This window comes from Trichoderma citrinoviride (genome assembly GCF_003025115.1).
Source record: "Trichoderma citrinoviride strain TUCIM 6016 unplaced genomic scaffold BBK36scaffold_14, whole genome shotgun sequence".
Lineage (NCBI taxonomy): Eukaryota > Fungi > Ascomycota > Sordariomycetes > Hypocreales > Hypocreaceae > Trichoderma > Trichoderma citrinoviride.
In genome coordinates this window covers 378,994-399,388 of record NW_020194722.1, presented here as the reverse complement: position 1 = coordinate 399,388, position 20,395 = coordinate 378,994, and the positions used below count along the sequence as shown (strand labels likewise).

At 56.4% G+C, this 20,395-nt stretch overlaps 8 protein-coding genes across 8 annotated transcripts; 6 read left to right on the top strand and 2 right to left on the bottom strand.

Annotated features, from left to right (window-relative positions):
- The first annotated feature begins 1,954 nt into the window (after positions 1-1,954).
- Positions 1,955-4,344, top strand: BBK36DRAFT_169880 (hypothetical protein). The gene is given in 9 exon segments (XM_024897833.1): positions 1,955-2,103; positions 2,116-2,170; positions 2,245-2,280; positions 2,354-2,446; positions 3,048-3,391; positions 3,455-3,537; positions 3,602-4,150; positions 4,185-4,293; positions 4,324-4,344. The coding sequence occupies 6 exon segments, from the start codon at positions 2,168-2,170 to the stop codon at positions 4,126-4,128; spliced, it is 1,086 nt and encodes a 361-aa protein (XP_024746429.1). The 5' UTR covers positions 1,955-2,103; positions 2,116-2,167; the 3' UTR covers positions 4,129-4,150; positions 4,185-4,293; positions 4,324-4,344.
- Positions 4,345-4,942: 598 nt separating this feature from the next.
- BBK36DRAFT_1127354 (hypothetical protein) lies at positions 4,943-6,283 on the top strand (the record flags this gene model as incomplete). The annotated part of the gene is made up of 5 exons (XM_024891490.1): positions 4,943-5,196; positions 5,266-5,339; positions 5,415-5,469; positions 5,524-5,644; positions 5,762-6,283. 5 exons carry the CDS (start codon positions 4,943-4,945, stop codon positions 6,281-6,283), a joined length of 1,026 nt encoding a protein of 341 aa, XP_024746428.1.
- Positions 6,284-7,849: 1,566 nt separating this feature from the next.
- BBK36DRAFT_1144166 (glycoside hydrolase family 18 protein) lies at positions 7,850-8,941 on the top strand (the record flags this gene model as incomplete). Its single annotated transcript, XM_024893654.1, has 1 exon — positions 7,850-8,941. The coding sequence occupies one exon, from the start codon at positions 7,850-7,852 to the stop codon at positions 8,939-8,941; it is 1,092 nt and encodes a 363-aa protein (XP_024746427.1).
- A 474-nt stretch (positions 8,942-9,415) lies between these two features.
- On the bottom strand, positions 9,416-10,123 carry BBK36DRAFT_7708 (hypothetical protein; the record flags this gene model as incomplete). The annotated part of the gene is made up of 2 exons (XM_024898549.1): positions 9,416-9,844; positions 9,920-10,123. The coding sequence occupies 2 exons, from the start codon at positions 10,121-10,123 to the stop codon at positions 9,416-9,418; spliced, it is 633 nt and encodes a 210-aa protein (XP_024746426.1).
- A 736-nt stretch (positions 10,124-10,859) lies between these two features.
- On the bottom strand, positions 10,860-11,951 carry BBK36DRAFT_1171907 (hypothetical protein; the record flags this gene model as incomplete). The annotated part of the gene is made up of 2 exons (XM_024895642.1): positions 10,860-11,763; positions 11,830-11,951. 2 exons carry the CDS (start codon positions 11,949-11,951, stop codon positions 10,860-10,862), a joined length of 1,026 nt encoding a protein of 341 aa, XP_024746425.1.
- Positions 11,952-13,700: 1,749 nt separating this feature from the next.
- Positions 13,701-13,997, top strand: BBK36DRAFT_1127236 (hypothetical protein; the record flags this gene model as incomplete). The annotated part of the gene is made up of 1 exon (XM_024891475.1): positions 13,701-13,997. One exon carries the CDS (start codon positions 13,701-13,703, stop codon positions 13,995-13,997), a length of 297 nt encoding a protein of 98 aa, XP_024746424.1.
- A 988-nt stretch (positions 13,998-14,985) lies between these two features.
- Positions 14,986-17,406, top strand: BBK36DRAFT_1171905 (hypothetical protein; the record flags this gene model as incomplete). The annotated part of the gene is made up of 3 exons (XM_024895641.1): positions 14,986-15,073; positions 15,136-15,187; positions 15,258-17,406. 3 exons carry the CDS (start codon positions 14,986-14,988, stop codon positions 17,404-17,406), a joined length of 2,289 nt encoding a protein of 762 aa, XP_024746423.1.
- A 619-nt stretch (positions 17,407-18,025) lies between these two features.
- Positions 18,026-20,241, top strand: BBK36DRAFT_1182869 (fungal-specific transcription factor domain-containing protein; the record flags this gene model as incomplete). The annotated part of the gene is made up of 4 exons (XM_024896329.1): positions 18,026-18,171; positions 18,286-18,998; positions 19,063-19,501; positions 19,566-20,241. 4 exons carry the CDS (start codon positions 18,026-18,028, stop codon positions 20,239-20,241), a joined length of 1,974 nt encoding a protein of 657 aa, XP_024746422.1.
- Positions 20,242-20,395: the final 154 nt, after the last annotated feature.

Here is a 20,395-nt window from a genome sequence, read left to right as displayed (position 1 = left end):
TGTGAGATGGATGGGCTTGGTGGCCCGTAATACCGCCAACTGCCAGCCAGTTGACCTCGTCAGTCCGTACCGTAGCAGTGCCCAGATACTATGCGGGTTGCCAAGGGCGGCGCGAGTTCCTGAGCTAAAGACGCGGAAACGCCGTCGCCTGGACGCGTCGCCCGAGGTTTCTCGCAATGACTCCCGCTGGGATACCCTTTTAGAAGCACTTCCCAAGCCAAGGTTCGGTCACAGTACCGAGAGCCACTTCGTTCTTCTGTACCGGACCGTGGCTCAGCTCAGCTGGTTTGGGGCGCACAGCCTCGGGGCCGTGACGGCTGAGTGGCTGCTTCTCGACCCTTTGCGTGAGATCTGGCTTGGCCGACCAACTAACCATACTATCAAGATTACGGGTAATCGCTGCAGGCTGCCGGTGGTAGGAATAGCCGTGGTACTGGTACACAGCAACTTGAACAGAAGCAAAAGTCATCCCCAGCCAGCGAGCACATGCATTCGCGGCTGCAGTCAGACTGCCAATGCGTACCCAACGATGCAGCAGCAGACTGATCAGACCCTGCAAAAGCAACTCCGCAGTTCCAGATCGTCAAAATGCTAGGTAGATAGTGAAATGAAGCCGCCCTGGAGAGTCATATCGCAAGTCATCGGATGGTAATCGGAGCAGGTTCACTGGCCCAGCTGGTCAGGAAGCGCGAGCCCTTTCTGTGAGGTGTTTTCATGTAACTCCATCCTGGAGAATCTAATGACACGATTCAATGAGCAAAGCCTCGAGCGCTGCAGCCACTCAGAGCCCAGATCCGGCCCCGACTAGCGGTCGAGCAGCCACCACCGGCCTCTGGCTGAGCCCCCTTATCAGGGACTCGAGGTACTTGTACTTTGCGGGATGGGAGGAGCCCCCCTCGTACAGTGTAGACGGGAGGGCGAGCTGACGCGCAGCGCAAGTACCGATGACGGAGGCAAAAAGTACAGGCGATTTACGATTGCTTTTTTTGAGTTTTTCGGGGATTCTTACGAGGGGAGGTTTGGGGAGGGGGAGGGGGGGGAGTCTGGGCCGATATCGAGTTCTAATAATACCATGCTGGGTTGGGGAGAGCTGGATGAATAGATCTGTCAGTGCTTCACGGTACTCACAGGTAGTCAATACTCCTTACTCGAGAAGATGAGATGGAGAACAAGAAGAGGGTACTATACTGGAGAATAGGCAGCCTGAGTAAGGTAGTGCTGCCTGCTTTCTTCCACAGAGCTTCTGGATCAAGCTGTCTGGCAAACAGGAATCGTGACCTGCAAGCCATTGGGCGCAAAGACCCCCGGTGATGCAATGGAGGTACAAGTACAGGTAGATCGTGATGCCGCAGCTGGGGATGGCCTCCTTGTCTCCGTACCGCTACCGCGCGATAATCGGGGCCCATCCACCAGGGCCGCACTACCACAGCAGCCAAAGGTGGCACCAAGATAACAGGACCCGGACCCGGTCCTCATGTGGCAAAGCAACTCCATACTCGGCCACTCCACAATGTGTGACAATACGGGGGGCAAGTTGTGGGCGAATGGAGCAAGACTGTAGAGATGCTCTCGTCGATGAGGTACTGTAACTGCTTGTAGTTGTAGATGCCGGCAGACGAGGCAGATGGTTGATCAGGCAAGCTTGGTGCCTACCTCGAGACAAAGGAAAACCAACTGTCAATATCAGGAATATCTGGCTTCGTCAACAAAGGGAGTCCGTAGATAAGAACTGGTTGCGATAATCGAGTGTGTTTTGGCTGGCAGCGTCGCTTATTGCGTCCACCTCTTTGACGAGGGGAATCTTCCGAAAAGGTCGAAGACACGAGAGACCTGCTACCAGAGAAAAATAGCAAAGCAAAGGACTACCACCTCGAAGTACCAGGCAGTACATCGCTGCACAGTACCGCACAGTGCCTGGCTGACTCTCTCCTGCCATAGCGCCGCCCACGGGTGAGAATCGCCAGTGCTGCTGCTTCCAGCTGGGGGATACATATAAACCTCGTCGCCCGTGGCATCTTCCGGGCCTCGATCTCTCTTCTCTCCTTCTACTTGAGCATAATATCCAACAGTTTATTTGTTTGAATCGCATTCATTCGCATTCAACTCATCATCGCATCGCGTCCTTCTTCTCTTCTCTCTCCCTCACCACCACACACAACCGCCCATCATGGTGAGCCTCCCTCCGCTGCTACAGACTCCAATGCACATCTCCCACCTCGATACTGACTTTTATTCCGCAATTAGGCCAACCGAGCAGTCACAACGTCTCGCACCGAACTGGTACGAATCCCTTCGTTCCCGACAAGCCGCGCAACTGAAACTCGACAATGCTGACTTCGCGCCCTTCACACAGCTGCAAAAGTATCTCAAGCTCGACCAGCAGGGTAAGATCATGGCCGAGTACGTCTGGATCGACTCAACCGGCGGCACTCGATCAAAATCAAGGGTACGTGCCTCTTCTGCATTTCCTTATCTCGACCCCTGTCGGCTGCATTGTGCATCGTCGTGCATAGCGCATGCAAGGCCCCGATTTGTCCCGGTTTTTGGTGGCGGGGCAACGGAGACGACGGAGCCAACATGACGCCACAAGAAGCGTCTTGGTGTGGCTTGAGAACAGGAATTCACAGGCCGCAGGAGAGACGGGCTCAGCGCGAGGATCGCTCAGGGCGCTCTCGTCTGGCTGTGATGCTTCTGCGGTACCTGGTTCCTTGCTCTCAGTCTGGCTGCTTGCGGGAGACGCGAGGGACGAATTCAAACTCGTGTCTCCCTTTCTGCCAAGCTCAGCCTCGCCGCTCCCAAAAATAGCCCCAAGACACTCCGCCGGTCTCTCCGTTCCGTTACCCAACACGGACTACGGGAGACCCGCTCCGTCTTGGCCATGACTTGCGTCGCCCCGTACGACTCGGCCAGCGTCGGGTCTGGCATCGATCGTCGTGGGCGGCGATCGATAGGCCAAGGGGGAGACGGGGGTGACGCCATGATGAAGCATCGCGCGCAACGTGTACTGCGATTGTCTGTTCTGCTGCTAACGTTGGATGCCCGAATAGACGCTCCCCGAGCTCAAGGACAAGAAGTACGAAGTCGCCGACCTGCCCGTCTGGAACTTCGACGGCTCCTCTACCGACCAGGCTCTTGGCCACGACTCAGACGTCTACCTGCGCCCCTGCGCCGTCTTCAACGACCCCTTCCGCGGCTCGCCCAACATCATCGTCCTCGCCGAGTGCTGGAACCCCGACGGCACCCCCAACAAGTACAACTTCCGCCATGAGTGCGCCAAGGTCATGGAGGCTCACGCCGACCACGAGCCCTGGTTCGGTCTCGAGCAGGAGTACACCTTCCTTGACTCCGACGACAGACCCTATGGCTGGCCCGTTGGTGGTTTCCCTGCTCCGTATGTCACCACCCTGTTCTGGCCCGTTGCACCTATGAACGTTTACTGACTCCTTTGATACAGTCAGGGCCCCTACTACTGCGGTGTAGGCGCTGGCAAGGTCGTCCTGCGCGACGTCGTCGAGGCCCACTACAAGGCCTGTCTCTGTAAGTTACACTGCCTGATATTCCGCTGTCTCGCTCGAAGAGAGGCTAATGCAATCTTGTTCAGATGCCGGCATCAACATCTCCGGTACCAACGCCGAGGTCCTCCCTGCCCAGTGGGAGTTCCAGGTCGGCCCCTGCACCGGCATCGAGATGGGTGACCAGCTGTGGATTGCCCGATTCTTCCTGTCCCGCATCGCCGAGGAGTTTGGCGCCAAGGTCTCCCTGCACCCCAAGCCCATCAAGGGCCCCTGGAACGGCAGCGGCCTGCACTCCAACTTCTCCACCAAGGAGATGCGCGCCGAGGGCGGCATGAAGTACATCGAGGAGGCCCTCAAGGCCCTCGAGCCCCACCACATCGAGTGTCTCAGCGAGTACGGCGAGGACAACGACCAGCGCCTCACCGGCGACTGCGAGACCGGCTCCATGGACAAGTTCAGCTGGGGCGTTGCCAACCGCGGCACCTCCATCCGTGTGCCTCGCGAGACTGCCGCCCGCGGCTGCGGCTACTTTGAGGACCGCCGCCCTGCCTCCAACGCCGACCCGTACCGTGTCACCAGGGTCCTGATGACCTCCATCTTCGGCAAGGTCTAAGTGGATGACCACGCGGACAATGACCATTTCAGACACCAACTGTCCACCGGCAGCGGAAAAAAGGCGCACACTTATGAGATGCTAATGTGAATAAGAGGGAAATTATGGAATGCCAGAGCGCTTCCATGGGGTTAATCACGGCGTATGGGGTCCATGTTGCTTTTTCTTTTTTTCTTCCAGTTCAACATACACCACGATGTGGGAGAGGTTTTTCAGTTACTAGTTAGACGTGAAGACTGCACAACGCGGTGCGATTTAGAGTCTTGGTAAATACCATGAGAGGGCTTCACAACAAGCACCTGTTTTCTGCCTGTTTGTTCCATCTGTATATACTGCCTGCTCATGGAGTCATGCCAGAGTCTTTGATGATAATCTACATCTTACTACCCACGCACTGCTACTACCTGGAGTTGCTTGATCATATCCTTTCAACCACTTAACTTGTTCACTGTCATGATACCATGTCCTTGTAGCACTACTCCCTATATACCTCTACCCAATTTTCGTCTACCTTATATAGAGTAGTTCCTGCCTGCCACCCTCTTATCCCTCGTTGACCTGTGACGTCCCTCTTTCCGGCAGTTTCAAAGCTTACTCCAGACCGAGAATGGCAGTGGCATGTCTCCTCCATTCGCCCAGCTCAACTGAACGAGCACATGCTGACAGCCTCTCTCTTCCACCTCCGAAAGGCTATGTGTGTACCACGTCCTTATCTCATATTGTTACCTCTCTTGACCCTTGCTCGCTCTCTCGTTCGTTCCAACTATCTATTCACAACTGGGCTCTGCTACATCCTCTCTTCCCGCTGGCCACCATGCCTCCCTCTAGCAAACGCTCGTTTACTGATGACCACCGCGTCTTCACCACCAACTACAGTCAAGCGTTGGTCATCGCCAACACGGTTGAGCCCGAGGATTACGGTCAGGCTCCCAAGTGCTCGCACCCGGGCGTTTGCGACCACGACAAGCTCTTTGCAGGAGAGAAATCTTCGGGCAAAACCTCTGTGAAATTCGATCGCATGCTGGACGTCTGCGACCCTAGCTTTTCCATGAGCCGCCTTGCAATGAAGTGCGTCGTCGATCAACCCGCTCTCCGGGTGCAGGATGGTAAATTCATGTTGACGCTGACAATCTCCAGCGCGGCGCCCTGTTTACGGTGCTTGTTTCATATCCAAGATGGCGATGCGACACGGATGTGCCTGAACTACATTTGTATGTGATGATGACTGATTGCCCAGTGGTCGTCTACTTCTGGCCGTGATGTTTGCTATGCTGATTATAGACCAGGGAAGGATGATAACGGGCCCAAGAGCTGTGTCGAGTGTATCTACGACGGCAAAGAGTGCACATAGGTAAGCGCTCCGAAGGGTTGTGCAACGACAGACACGGAGTTGAGTCAAAATGGGCAGGGTGGCTTCACGCCTTCCGAGCTCGTGTCAACTCAACTACGATTCGCCCGCCACCAGGCGTTACAGGCTGCGCTCGGCGGCATCAAGGACCCGGCTGAAGCCATCGAGGTGAGTTGGAGCTCTTGACGGAGAGGAACTCTAGCTGATGGAATAACCACTTGACCCAAACAGGCCCAATCCAGGATGACGAGGATGGTGGGGGTGTATCTGAACTTGTTCTGGCAGATGGCCGATCTTGACGCGCTCTATCTTGTTCATCGCACCCATGAATGCGAAGTTCTGAAGCGCAAAGAGGCCGCCAAACGTAAAGAGGCCTCGAAGGGCAAGGGCAAGGGCAAGGAGACAATACAGCCGGACAAGAAGCCGAAGCATCGTGTCCAGAAGACAAACAGCGGCAAGGCAGTTGACGGGAAAAGTAACGGCGAATCCTCGACGACGGAGCTACCGATTGGTGACACTTATCCCAGGGGGTTCGGCGTACAGCTCGCCCACGTCACCCTTTTACGCAAGGTCTGGAAGCAAAACGAAAATATTCAGAGGCAGCTCGAAGCTCAAGGCGTGATTCTCTCCGCCATCATAAGGGGGCAGGTGTCCACGCCTCTACCGCTAGATTATTGCAATGAGGAGATGATGAAGTCGGCTAAACTGTCGTGCCAGGTCTTGGAGAAGCTGTTGGACAAGTTCGAGGTCCACGCTCATGGTCTGGAACTCCCGGACCAGCTGAGGAAGGTTGCAATGGAGCTATAAGCACGGCTGGAAGTGCGGCAGCTCCCCGTTGCTTGGATTGAAGAAGCAGGCATCTTGCTAGAGTTTTACGGAGGATCTGTTCTTTCTTTCTCCATTTCTCTCCTTGTTGGTTCTCATCACTCTGTTCCCCCATAGGATATGTTTGTATCGAGATGTTATGAGACACTATAGCGAAACAGCGAGACTTTTCCAAGACAGATCCCGAGTCCAGACTCAGCTGTCCAGACTCAGCTGCTCCAAGTCTCACCAGGATCGCGCCGGGACCGGTCGGCAGGGCTCAAGCGCCCGCTACGATTTAGATCGTGTCTCATGCCAAGCCGCCTTGTCATGCCGGCACGCTCTTGCTGCATGCTTGCCCTGTCTCTGGGATAGTTTGCCATGCTCTACTCCGTCCTGCCCGATGAATTACGAAGTATTACATATACGAAGAATGATGGTCATGTTCCCCCTTTCTCTTCAGGTACTAGAACCGCCAATACACGAGCCAATTGGCCAGGCATGGCGATGGCGCACAGGAGGACGGGCGCCATCGTCGAGGTTAAAATTGGCGGCGACGGCTAATTGGGCTCTTGGACCATAAGGTTTTAGCATGAGATGCAACCTTGGGCCAAGCATAAACCGGCTTCGTCCTATCAGATGACGGCCGGCTCTTCTGCCTCGCTCGGACGAGACCCGGCAAAAGCGGCGCCTGTTTTCCTCTTTCATATCTCTTCCTCTCCCCTCTACGCCTCTTTTTCTCTTTCATACTGATAGTAGTATCTCATCTTTCCCCCTCTCCGCCTCCCGTTTCCGGACGGCAGACTCGGCGGGTTCCTTGATCTATTGAATTCGCGAGTGGCTCCCCATGCTTGGCGCATTGCCGAGACGGGAAGGTTGCAAGGATCATGGAAATCCGAGGTATTCCCAAGGGAGAAGCTGGGATTATGACTTATCGCAAAGCATGGCTAAAGGCGCCTTGTGCCTTGTTGGAATTTGGTTATGTTATGCGGGCTATTGGTTTTCCTTTTCTTTTTTTCCTTGGGGGGGAGGGGAGGGGGGTAAGAGAGAGAAGCATGATTGAAGAGGCGCTTCTGAGGGAGTTTCCCTTTTCGTGATTTGTAGATAGAGGAGAGGGGGGAATGGGGGTCTCCTTGGCGAGTGTATAGGGCCGAATGAATGAATGGCCTTGTGAGGTGGACGTGGATGGCTGTATGGATGATGGTTGAATGTTGTTATTTCGGGGGAGAATGAAGAGGGGGAAGATATGTGTGCCTTGGATTGGGTAGAGTGAGATGACGGACATGGTGGGCACGGGGCAAGGTACTAGATGCAGTCGGGCTCTTGTGACTGGAGAGTGGCATCGGCAGGGAGCAAGCATTATGCGGGAGTGATGATACTACTACATACTAGTAATGGGAGAAGCAAGGAGGGTGAGGAGGAGGATCATGTGGACTGTTGAGCTTACAGGTATAAAGTGACAAGATGCTCCCGCCTGATGGCGTCTACAGAGATGAGAGGAATCGTCGTGTAAGAGGCCCCCCCCGTGTCTACTCACTCTTCTCTGAACTTGTGCCCTCTCGGTCCACGATGAAGGCCTCCGTCTACCTCGCGTCCCTGCTGGCGACGCTGTCGCTGGCGGCGCCGGTCAAGGAGCTGCAGCAGCGGGCGGAGCCGACGGACCTGCCTCGCCTGATTGTGTACTTCCAGACGACGCACGACAGCAGCGGGCAGCCCATCTCGATGCTGCCGCTCATCACGGAGAAGGGCATCGCGCTGACGCACCTGATTGTGTGCTCGCTGCACATCAACCAGGGCGGCGAGGTGCACCTCAACGACTACCCGCCGGACGACCCGCACTTCTACACGCTCTGGAACGAGACCATCAGCATGAAGCAGGCGGGCGTGACGGTCATGGGCATGGTGGGCGGCGCGGCGCCGGGGTCCTTCAACTCGCAGACGCTGGACTCGACCGACGACGCCACGTTTGAGCACTACTACGGGCAGCTGCACGACGTGATTGTCAACTTCCAGCTGCAGGGCATGGACCTGGACGTCGAGCAGCCGATGAGCCAGGCGGGCATCGCGCGGCTCGTCGCGCGGCTGAGGGCCGACTTTGGGCCCGACTTCCTCATCACGCTGGCGCCCGTCGCGTCGGCGCTCGAGAACAGCGGCAACCTGTCGGGCTTCGACTACAACACGCTGCAGCAGGCGCAGGGGGCCGACATCGACTGGTACAACACGCAGTTCTACAGCGGCTTCGGCAGCATGGCGGACACGGGCGACTACGACCGCATCGTGGCCAACGGCTTCTCGCCCGCGACGGTGGTGGCGGGCCAGCTGACGGCGCCGGACGGCGCGGGGTGGATCCCGACGAGCAACCTCAACACGACCATCATCTCGCTGGTGCAGGAGTACGGGCAGATTGGCGGCGTCATGGGCTGGGAGTACTTCAACAGCCTGCCGGGGGGCACGGCGGAGCCGTGGGAGTGGGCGCAGATTGTGACGGAGATCTTGCGGCCGGGGTTGGTGCCGGAGCTGAAGATTACGGACGAGGACGCGGCGAGGCTGTCGGATGCGTATGAGGAGAGTGTCAAGGCGGGCAATGGTGGTGCTGGTGCTGCGGACAAGAGCTTTGTGAAGAAGCCTGCGGTGAACTACTATGCCATGGTGAATGCTTAGACGACAAAGTCGAGTTGTGGGTTTTTGTATATAGGGGTGATGAGGGAACGTATATTGATGTCAGTTAGTTTTGTTGGATACCAGATGTTTTGTTTAGCATGGAATGAGATGATTTTGAAAGCAACATGACGATGGACGGTGATGGAACAATGTGATCTTGTGTGTGTCACTGTAGGTGAAAGCAAGCTTAGATGTAAGTGTAAGTGCAAGTGCGTGCAGGGGGGTCGCGGCATGGCGCGCAAGGTTGCATCAGCTGAGCGACGATCGAGGAAAGGATCTGGACGATCATGGACGGGATGTGGGATTAAGATCGCGGAGATGTGTCTCTATAACATTTGACTGGTGAGACCTCCCCGTATGATACTTGTTATAAGAGAGACATTTGGGGAGGCCTCATGTGATGGAGTGCAAAGTTACACGCACATGACAAAGTTGAGCAGTCCTCCCTGCTTTTGACATGTTGCCCACCTGTCTTCATGCTGCAGGGCGTATTAGTGCTTGTGTCCTCTCCCTCTTGATGGATTCCCACCACGAAGACTCTCGCCATCCGTTTAATGCTGTGGGATACTCGGGCATTTTCCCCTCCAGCGTGGCGTCGTGCGAAAGCGCTACGAAAACGGTATCGTCCTGGTCCAGCTTCCGGAGCCTTTCCATAGACTTGATCGCCTCATCTGTGTCTACGTGCAGGCTGGTTCCGCCCGGACATCCATCTAGACTGAGCGGGCGGCTCCCATCGAGCAGGCTGCGCGCGTGGCAGCAATCGCCGCCCAACATGACCCATTCGTCGGGTCCGGTCTGGGCCAAGCCGGTGACGTGGCCGGGCAGATGTCCCGGCGTGTCGACGATGTAGAAGCTGCCGTCGCCGAAGAAATCATGCGCATGCGAAAAGGGACCGAGAGACGTCTAGATTCTAGGAAGTGTGAGTTTTATCAAGATTGAATCTTGGGGATTTGCTCGTTATGACTGTGTGAGATTTACCTTTGGCAGGCCGGCGCCGAACAAGATGTTCTTCCCCGAGGGATGGCACACGAGGAAGCTGTAGTCGGGGAGACGCTGTCGAGACTTGATAATGTCGTCGTCGCCGTCTTGCCAGATCCATCTGTCGGGGAGGTGTACCCACCCCGTGGGAAGGGCGTACACTTGGACGTGTTTGTCCGAGGCATAGGAAGACAGGAGACCCATGATGAAGAGGATCAGTAAGGAATGGATGGAGTTGCTGAGGATGATAGTTTGGTTGTCCTCTTATATCGTGTTATTTGATCATTTCAGCATATAACTAATATGTCAACGTCTGGGGGCAACTCCGGGATCCAATGCTCTGTGGATGCCGATCCGGAGCCGGAGAATGATTCTGGTGATCCGCATCCGTTGGCTAATTCTGCTTTATCCATTGTATCATCGCTAGAAGTGACGATTATTGCACTTGGAGGTTTCCGATCAAGCACGCGATTGGATACAGGCTTTGCTGTCATGTTGTCACGATGATTCCCCGAGTACGAGTTTGACTCGCAGCCCGGAGCTTGAATGATCCCGCAATGAGGGACAATCAGTCTCGGTAGCTTGAGATGGGCCCGGACACGGACTCATTGGAAGTGCGTTACTGGCTCCGGAGACGGAGCTCTTATGTGGTTTATGTTATGCGGGAGGAGAAGTGATGCCATCAGTGTCAGGCAAGATTTCGAATTGCGATACGCGCGCGATGCCCCTCGATAGTCGAAAGGCTGCTTCTCTCCTTGCGTCAGATTCCCCTGACTGTCACGAAGTCTTATAGTCCCTGGTGGTTTTTGCGAGAAAGGTGCAGAGACGTGCAAGGCAACCGCTTTTGTTCTCTCTTGTTCAATATACACTCTATCCTGGACTATTTACATCTCTACCTCTCCCTCCTCTTTGCTACTCTACCCTCGGTCCGTTTGCACATCTAGTGCTTGTGCTCATGATCCCGACCACTCACGCAGCATGAACCCTCCATGGCCGCCCTCGCAAGCTGAGCACGCGAGACAGGACGAGCAGCCGGCAGCAAGTCTCGTCCCAGGAGGTCAGGCAGGGGAGAAGCATCCCGAGCATCAAGAGAGCCCGCCTCGCGCTTCGCAATGTTGGACGCGTACACCATGTTGAGCCAGTTGGCCAGGCGGTAGCCGCCCTTTGCAATCTGCAGCTCGACGGTGCCGATGACGGAGTTGTAGTAGGTCGGGTACAGGTCGCCCGTCTGCAGGGCCGCAGCGCCGTTGGGCATGACGACGGTGCACACGAGGGCGTTTGCGTCGGTGGCCCAGCGGGTGGCCGTGCCGATGACATCGCTGATGGTGTCGCCCTTGATCCAGCTCGCGGCCTGCGACTTGTACGCGCCGGAGGTGATGTCGCTGATGAGCGTGTTAGCCCAGGACTGCGCGTCCGCCAGCGAATCGCCCCCAATCAGGGCCTCGGGGATGTACGTGTCCCAGTCGGCGTGCAGGTTGTCGCTGTAGCCCTGGAACTTGACGGCGATGTCGTTGCCGCCGACCTCGTACGCCTCGTCGTGCAGCGGCTGCGTGATGTCGCCGACAAAGTGCACCAGGAACTTGAGCGCCTCGGCGACGTGCGCGGCGGACAGGCGGCCGTCGGCCACGCGCTGGGTGTAGTTGGCCATGGCGGAGATGGAGCAGCCGGCGCTGCCGCAGTCGCGGTCGTAGTCGACGTTGCACGAGCTGGGCGGGCTGTCCTGGGCGTCGATGAAGTGGAAGGGCGCGGAGAACTTGCCGGCGGCCGTGGTGCGGTAGGTGTCTGCCCAGGAGGCGATGCTGGCCAGGTACGAGCTGGACGTGTCGTTGAGGACTCCTTGGGCCCTGGATCTCATCTGTTTAGTCGAACTGCTGCTACCGCCAAGTTATGGGAGTTGTGCTTGTACTCACCACGAGGCCGTGGCTGCGTTGAGATAGTGCTGGGCCACGTAGGCGACGGTTGCGTGGCCCAGGACGCCCCAGGCGTGGGCGCCCTGGAGCGTGGCCAGAGTCGCCAGGGCAATCTTTGACATGGAAGGCATTTTCAGTATGAGTCTCGGGAATCCTATACAACTACTGGCTCAACTTGGCTGTTTTGTAGATGAGATTAGGATGCCGCTGGTGCCTTGGCGATTTGGAGGTGATGAAGAGGACGGGCTTGAGATCTTATATGAATCACCCGTCCACTCATTGTCTCGCTTGTCCAGCCGAGCAAGCCAAAGGCACCCATCAGGATCGGTAACGTCGTTCCCTCTTCACCATCTCCTCTCACTGAAACTCCATCCTTCCTCTCCCATCTCTCATCAGTCGTATCAAAGGCCTTATCTCGACCACAAGGCAGAGTCCATCAACCTCCCCCGCGGCCTGCATGCCCGATTCAGCAGGTCCCCAAGATCGGCGCCACGCTTAGCCGGCGACTCGGCATCTCTGCTGGAGCGGGATGGAAGCGCATGTGCGTGTTGAAGGGCGTGATAGGACAGGAAGAGAGAGTCCTCGCGGCACTTTTGGTCGCTTCTGCGATGCCTCGTTTGGGCGTCGGTCTGCGATGGATATATAAACCAGACGAGCGGCCCTGGTGGGCGTGGCCTTGGTTGTAGGCGAAGCGAGGGCTCGTGCCTTGGTTTCCGGTTGTTGTAGGGCTGGGTTTATGTCGGTGAGAGATGCGGCAGACTAGGGCCCATGACAAGTCCGACTTGCACGAGGTAAAATGGCCGAGGAGGATGGAGCTTGAAGCTGTTTACCCCGTTGCATCTGATAATGCGAGAGTAGCTGCATAGGGCTCGTTGCTGGCTCTGCTTTTGAGTCGGGGAGGTGCCTATAACAGTCTAACGGGTTGATGGTTGGATGTAACCGGGCCAGACTAGCAATCTAGCATCCCATATCAGCAGGATTGCCCACCACTTTGAGTTGCTGCGACTTGAAGCACCAATCGGTTCAAGCAATAGACTACTATCTAGTACCTATATCAAGGCATCACAAGTCTTGCCATTGTCGCCAGTACTACGCCGTACGCCTTGCACGGCTCGGGCCGGGTCAGAACTCTGATCCTCGGGACTTGGCAGTCATCCAAGACTCAGGAGGACACGCGCAACCGGGTGTAGAACTACCGCCTCAACGGTCAACTCGACTATTGCTCTAGATTCCCTTTTAGTCTCGTCCGAGCTCGATAGCTTCACGCAGCCAAAAGCAACGGCAGCCAATGCCGTCTTGCTCCGGTTTTTCGCCCCTCCAGCGCCTCGGCCTCCTCGTCAATGCAAAATGCCTCCACTATTTTCTGCTATGCCTCACATGCTGCATAATGCGCCCATATTATGGATGCGCGTCGTTCGTTCGTCCCTCCCGCTCGAGCCATTGGGCATCAATCAATCGGGGGTGCCCCCTTTTCTCGATGTAACCCCCCCTCTCCCCCCCCCCCCTGGCCGCTTCATCATCCCACTGGTTGGCCACTGCAAGTAGCCACACACAAAAAACGGGCAGTCGGGCGGGATCCTCTCCAGCTCACGACCAAGACCCTCAGGCTAACCCTTTTTCCATTATCTCCATTCCATCCGTTTGGCTCTGCGAAGTATTATACTCCGTACATACATACAGTAGATTGCGGAAAGAGGAAAACGAGGCCCCCCTCCAGCCTATATACCGAAGACCAAAAGTAAGAACGTAAATTTCCTTAGTGGTGCTGCTGCGTGGGTTTGCTATCAGTGCTGCTGCCGCCGCCGCCGCAGCCGCCGCTGTGGATTGTGCTACGGATTGCTGTATACTGACAAGCGCTGTGGGTGTAGACCATGTCCAACAAAATCACGGATGCCCGCCTGGAGTGGCTCGAGGAGACACGCCGGCGGAAAAGCCTGCTGATCCAGCAGCTCGAGGAGGAGGAGAAGAAGATGGTGGAGGGCAAGGACGGGGCAGCGGCCGCAGACGATGCTGCGGTGCCTCCCGAGCACGAGGTGGACGCCAAGCTGCAGGAGACGCTCAACTCGTACCAGCTCAACATTGACCGGTTCAAGGAGGAGCTGGCGGCCATTGAGAAGGAGTTTGAGTCTTGGCAGGAGATGGGCTTCAGCCTGCCTGCGGGCAAGTGAGCGCGGGGGGGGGCACACCGATGATCCGGATTGTTGGAGTTGAAAACTGGCGTGCTTTTGGGGGGTTTGCCTGGAGCAGCATCTACATATGTACATAATTGGTTGGTGGTTGGGCTCCTTTTTCGTTTGCGCTTCATTGCGTGGAGGGCGGATAGACATTGGTCTGTATAAGTCAACGGTAGCTGATACTCTGGCGAGGAATAGGCGGATCGCATGAGAAGAAAAGCATCATATGGTGGTAGACTCGGTTTCGATTCATTCGTCCATTATCCGACTCGTCCTGGCCTTACGCAGCAAACGTTTCGGGGAGAAAGGGATGTCAGTCATATAGCAATGATGGGTTCGTCAAATATAAGTGAACAGAAAGCCGCTACCTTACACTGACTGTGTTTCTGAGCCACTTTTGACTTGAGATGGATACAGCTACATGTACTTGAAGAAACACTCGAAGGGCGCCATCTCCAGAATTGGACATTGCCTAGATGACTTGCATTCTACCCCGTTGCCTTGATTAGACTGGAGTTGGCTCACGAAGGCCCTGGATATTAGAGAATATAGCAACTAATTTGCCTTGCGAGTCTGAACTTCATGTGCTGCCTCGCAACGGGCGACAAACATGTCAGTCGCCGGGTCTTGACGCGGTATCGGGACGAGGACTTGATCCAAGGTATCGGTATTGACGAGACCAAGTTCTGTAGCGAGGCTTGGAGAAGTAGAATCTGAGCTTAAGACGGCTGGCTACCTGACCAAATCAAGCATCTTCGGTGGCCGCGGACGTATGTGGCGGTCGTGTTCACGTTCAATCTCCGGCTTAAACTCGTATGATATCTACTACCTTACCTTACCTTACTACTAGAACAGAGCCGTCACGTGCCGGACCTTTTGGCTGACATGCTGAGTGGATCTGGGCCTCAGGAGAGTTGGGGTAGATTCAACGCTGACTTCACTCATTCGCCGTGTAAGACAAAAGACATCAAATACAGCAGAGATGCGGCACAAGGTCAAAGTGCCCCCTTGCAGATACTGCAGCAGGATATTCCCAAGGACCGAACATTTGCGTCGCCATGAGAGAACACGTACGCGACTCCCCGAGAACTCGCGCTGATGATCGCTGGCTGACCTGGCGGAATTGGGGTAGATACCAAGGAGAAGCCCCATGGCTGCATCTGCGGACGGACTTTTTCGCGGCAGTGAGTCTCATCCAATTCCTGCTCAGATACGAATGCCCGAGTCTTATGATGCTGACTTGGACTTCCTCAGAGACCTGCTTGCACGGCATGTCAAGCTGACCAAAGAGGAGGGACATGGGCCGCTCAGCCCCAACGTCTCGAGCCGGCGCAGACAATCAGTCGACAGTCCTGGACCTGCCGTGCCGGATGCTGCAGCAAATGATGAGCCCAAGTCTGTTGGTGACACGCAAGCCTCCCCTTTCGAGGCAAACCTGGTTCCGGCGGCTCTCAGAGATGACTTGGACATGCTTTGGGACAGCTTCCAACTGCAATACAACCCTTTCGAGCTCTCTTACTTCAATCCCGACTTCCCCCTCAGCTTTCCGTCCTTTGACATTGCGCCTTCGCTGACCATGCCCTCATTGTCCGAGTCAACGACGCCCAACAGCGACATCTCGATGAGGACGGAGGAATCCATCTGGCAGGATGACTTGCCGTGCGCCTCTGCGTTGTTGAATGGGCAGCCTCCCAAGCGTCCCACGGTACCTCCTCGCCCAAGAGTGACCAACACGTCGGCCGGCATACAGAATTCAGTACCTTGTTTTACATCGTCAAGGAATCCGTGTTACATGACCAGCCAAGACTACGACCAAATCTCTCTTTCTGCCCAAGAGAACGCTGCCATTCTCCCCCTCGACTTCCAGCTTCCTTCAAAGCACACCCTGAGCAGGTACATCGAAGGCTACTCTAGCTGGAACCTGCACCGACCGTTTCTGCATCTCTCCACGACGAGTTTCGGCCAAATGCCGCTGGAGCTTGTCTTTGCGATCGCTGCCATGGGCGCACAGTATCGGTTTGAGCCGGAGGCAGCCGTGTCGCTATACTACGCTGCGAAAAGCGTCATAGACGTGAGGCTCAGCAAGACTGCAGCGGCCGTAGCTGAGGCGGCGCACAATTCGACAGTACGGGCACGGCCAGCTCGTCAGGGTGTGGCGCCTCCTGCAGCGACTTGGACGAACGAAGCGCCTCTGGGCATCGAGACGATACAAGCCATGATCATTTGCATGTCCTTGTGCTCGTGGGAGTATAAAGACCTGCTGCCCGATGCCTTTAGCTTGGCAGAACAAGTCGCTCTATATCTACGGCAGGGGGGATACCTGGATCCAGAGGAAACGCCTGGGGACGCAAGTTGGCCACAATGGATCCAAAGCGAAGGGCGTCGACGAACTGTCTTCATCGCCTTCATCCTCTTCAATCTACACACCATATTCTACGACGTCCCACCGCGGCTCATGGCTCGCGAGATATGGTCGATCAAAATGCCACAGCATGAGGCTCACTGGTGGGCTTCCACGACGCCTGAATGGAAGGAGGCAAGACGCCGTCATCCACCACTGTCTGGCAGTTTTGGCGACTACTACTTGGATCTGATGGTCCCCATCGAATCTCGAAACCCCAACCATCGCACTTCGGCGTTTGGAAGCTTGGTCTCGATCCATGGCTTGGTGCAGCAGATCCAGCTTACAAGGGACTCCTTGGCACACCTTGATCCGAACTGTGCCAATCCCGATGAGCTACCGTTTCCAGAAGACGTCTACATGAAGTTCAGGCGGGCACTCTGTCGCTGGGATACAGGCTGGGCCTCGAGCAGGGATTCCGCCACGCAGCCCATTGCCCAGATGGCGCCGCTCGGATTCAACGCCACGGCCGTCTTCCGCATCGCCTGGGTCAGGCTGGGCTTCAGCATGGTTGTGAGCCGCAACTTCAGCAGCAGGGATGCCGTCGCCACCGCAGCTGCTTTTGCGCGATGCCCTCTGCCGCAGCGCTCGCCGCGATTGTACTCGGCCGTTTTGCAAAGCGCCCACGCCCTCAGCATCCCGGTGCGGATCGGCATCAGGTACGCGTCCAAGACGCAGATATTCTCCTGGAGCATCGTTCACAGCATAGCGAATCTGGAGTGCGCTTTGTTTCTGAGTAAGTGGCTGCAGCGGGCGAGTGTGGAGAGTGGGTGCTTGCAGGACGAGGAGAGGATTTTGATTCGGGTCATTGCGCGGATATTGAAGGAGACGCCGTTCTATAAGCCCGCGGTGGATGACGAGTATGATGCGGCGACGATTAAGCATATGGCTTGTTCTGTTTTGCGGCTGTTTACGGAGTTGTTTAAGGAGTCGCATTTGTTTGATGCGGTTGGTTCGTGTATCGAGGCGGCTGATCGATATGCATCTACGTTGGAACGTTGATGAGCAAGACAGGTGGACATTCGCTGCTCAAGCTGAGCCTTTGCTCGTGTACAACAGGGAGAGATGGGCTCATGTTGGCTGACGTTGGAAATCGGGTGAGAAGTATTATATGGCACATGGCAATCGGGGCAATTGTCCCAGTATGTTTTATAGATACAGCTATAGATAGTGCTCATCGTTGTTGGTGCTTGCTTTGGCTCGCGTGCTCGTATTGTCCTGGGGTTTGGGGATGACTTTGAGCAGTTGGGGTAGAAAAGAGGCCGTGGGGTAGATTGAAGCTGAACCAATTTGGGTGAATCAACTTGGGTGAAGCCTCAGCTCCATTTGATCACAATAGAGGAGAGGTGTTCGAGATTGGTTCTTTATCAACAAGATCCTTAATCCGCTGACAGTAATGACAACAGCGTGGTTGGTATCAAGCCTGGCAGCAACACTCGGCGTACGGAGTGTCTGTAGATGACTAATTAATTCCCGATGATGAAGCCGATGATACCTACCAATCTCAGCGGCATGAGTTGAGTCCGGTCAACGAGTGTATGTAGATGCACCACAGCCTCATCTCACATCAACTCACCTCATTATACCACATACTATATGCTCGTTCTCTCCGTGATAGTCAATGAACCCCTCGATATCCCTCGCCAGCGCCCCCAAGCGCAGAAACGGCCGCCCCCAGGCCTGCGAGCCCTGCCGCCGACGCAAAGTCGCCTGCGACCATCGGACCCCGACGTGCTCGCGCTGTCGCCGCGGCGGAATCGCCGACAAGTGCGTCTATCTCGCCCAGCCAAACCAGCAGCAGCAGCATCATCATCACGGCCACGGAAGTATTCATGCATCAAGATCATCAGCGCCGAATCCTGGCGCCGTTCCTCCCGTAAGCAGTCGACCGCAGCCGCTGCAGGCACATCTCCCCGAAGGCAACATCGGCTATCTCGGCGCAACGAGCTTCTCTGCCTTTTACGAGGAGGCACAACAGAGTCTGCCGGTAGCAGACAAGTGCGAGTCAGAGGCAGAAGCTGTGCTGCCGCCGAAATGCGTCGAGGTGTTTCCGGGCATGGGCGAAGCTGCGCTGAGCGTGCTGCGTCAGATCCCTGACAAAGCTTCGTCCAAGCTCTTGGCCAGGTTGTACTCCAGCTTCTACGGAGGCTGGAGCTGGCTCTCGGGACAGTGGCTGAACGAGTCTCTCTGGACGGCGTTTGGGACGACGTTGGACCGCGAGGCGAGAGACGAGGCGCAGCTGCGGCGCATGTCGTCCAAGCTCTACCGAAACGGCGCCGTTCCTCTGGGAGAGGCTCATGCAGATGCCCAGGCCTGGTTCGACGAGTATTCGGGGCCGAATCTGCGGTGGGAGGCCCTTGGCTTGCTGTTCGTCTTCTGGGCCGGCGGTGCGCGGAGACTGCCTGAGCGGTCGGCCATTTGCGGCGACTGCGCGGTGCTGCACAATCACCATGCGAGCCAGCTTGTTCGTCAGTATAAGACGGCTGCGTGGAAGTGCATTGAGCTGTGTCGCGATGGGGCGAGCAGCAACATGTTGCTGGCGTTTCTCGTCTTGGGACATAGTTTATTGGAGTCCAACATTTCCGGTGATGCAGGTAAAGCTATCGGGCTCACCCATTACATCTGAATCTCTTCTGCTCACAAAATGTTCGTACCTAGGCATGCAATACTGGCGAACACACGGCGACCTCATGGCCATGACAACCTACCTCGGCCTGCACGTCTCCCCCAACGCAGACCCCATGGACTGCACCATCACCACGCAAGTCAAGCGCCAGCTCTTCGCCGCCATCTTCGCGCACGACAAGGTCACCGCCACCTTCACCGGCCGGCCGCCGTTCCTCAGCAGGCGGTTCTCGTCGACGCCGCTGCCGCTGGACTTGAGCGACGACATGCTCCTCCTCTCCTCGGGCGGCAGCAGCAGCAATCAGCTGGCCGACTACAGGGACTGCCGGGTGGACGACAACGGATGGAGCACGGATGGCAGGATATACGTGACGACGACGCTGCGCGCGAGGGCCATGCTGGCGTATGTGCGGGACGAGATTCTGGAGATTGCGCTGCAGAGCCTGGATTTCGGGGGCAAATCGGCGCTTCTGTGAGCTTCCATCACGCCTGAGTTCCAAGATCCTGAAAAGAATAGATACTGACCAGCGGCACAGCAATCTGAAGAGACGAGAGATGCAGATCGTCGCCGGCTTCCCGCCCTGCATCCTCTACCAGCCCGAAGACGTCAACAACCCCGACATCTCCGGCCGCGACCTCTACGCGCGGCTCCTCGTCTGGCTCGAGCACCTCCAGAACCTCTTCCTCATCGAGCGCCTCCTCAGCAAACTACAACAAGACGAAGACAACAGCCAAGAAGCCCCCTCCTCCTCCTCCTCCTCCCGCCTCTTCGACATCAGCCTCGAGATGGTCACCCTAGCGCACCTCTTCTGGACGCACCAGAACCGGCTCAAGACAGTCGAGGACTGCGTCGAGTGGACGACGGCCTCGTTCGCCGCGCCCGCGGGAGGCGTCCTGTGCATGGAGCTGCTCCGCGGGACGGCGACGCACGACGCGCTGAGCCCCGCGGCGACCAAGGCGCTCATCGCGGAGAAGCTGGGCATGCTGGCGGCGTTTCTGGACTGGGTCGGCCCCGGGTCGCCGAATTACGACATCTGCTACAGGGTGAAGAGGGTGGTGAGGAGGGTGTTGGAGCAGGCGCTGGAGATGCCGGTGCAGACGAACCTGCTGGATGGGAGCGGGCATTGGAGCATGGAGGACGGGGAGGGGGATCTGAATTCGTTTTTCAGCTTTGATTTGCTGGATACCTTTGAGTGGCTGCGGCCTGAGTAATCGTAGGGATGGACATTTTTTGAATAAGAGTCTCCGTCATATGTTGTGTTGTTGAATCGAGGTCTGTCTTCCTCACCTCGACATCCCGCCTTATACGCCTGTAGAGCCACCCCTTCTGCTAACCCACCAAAAGACACCGGACCCCACCACCCGC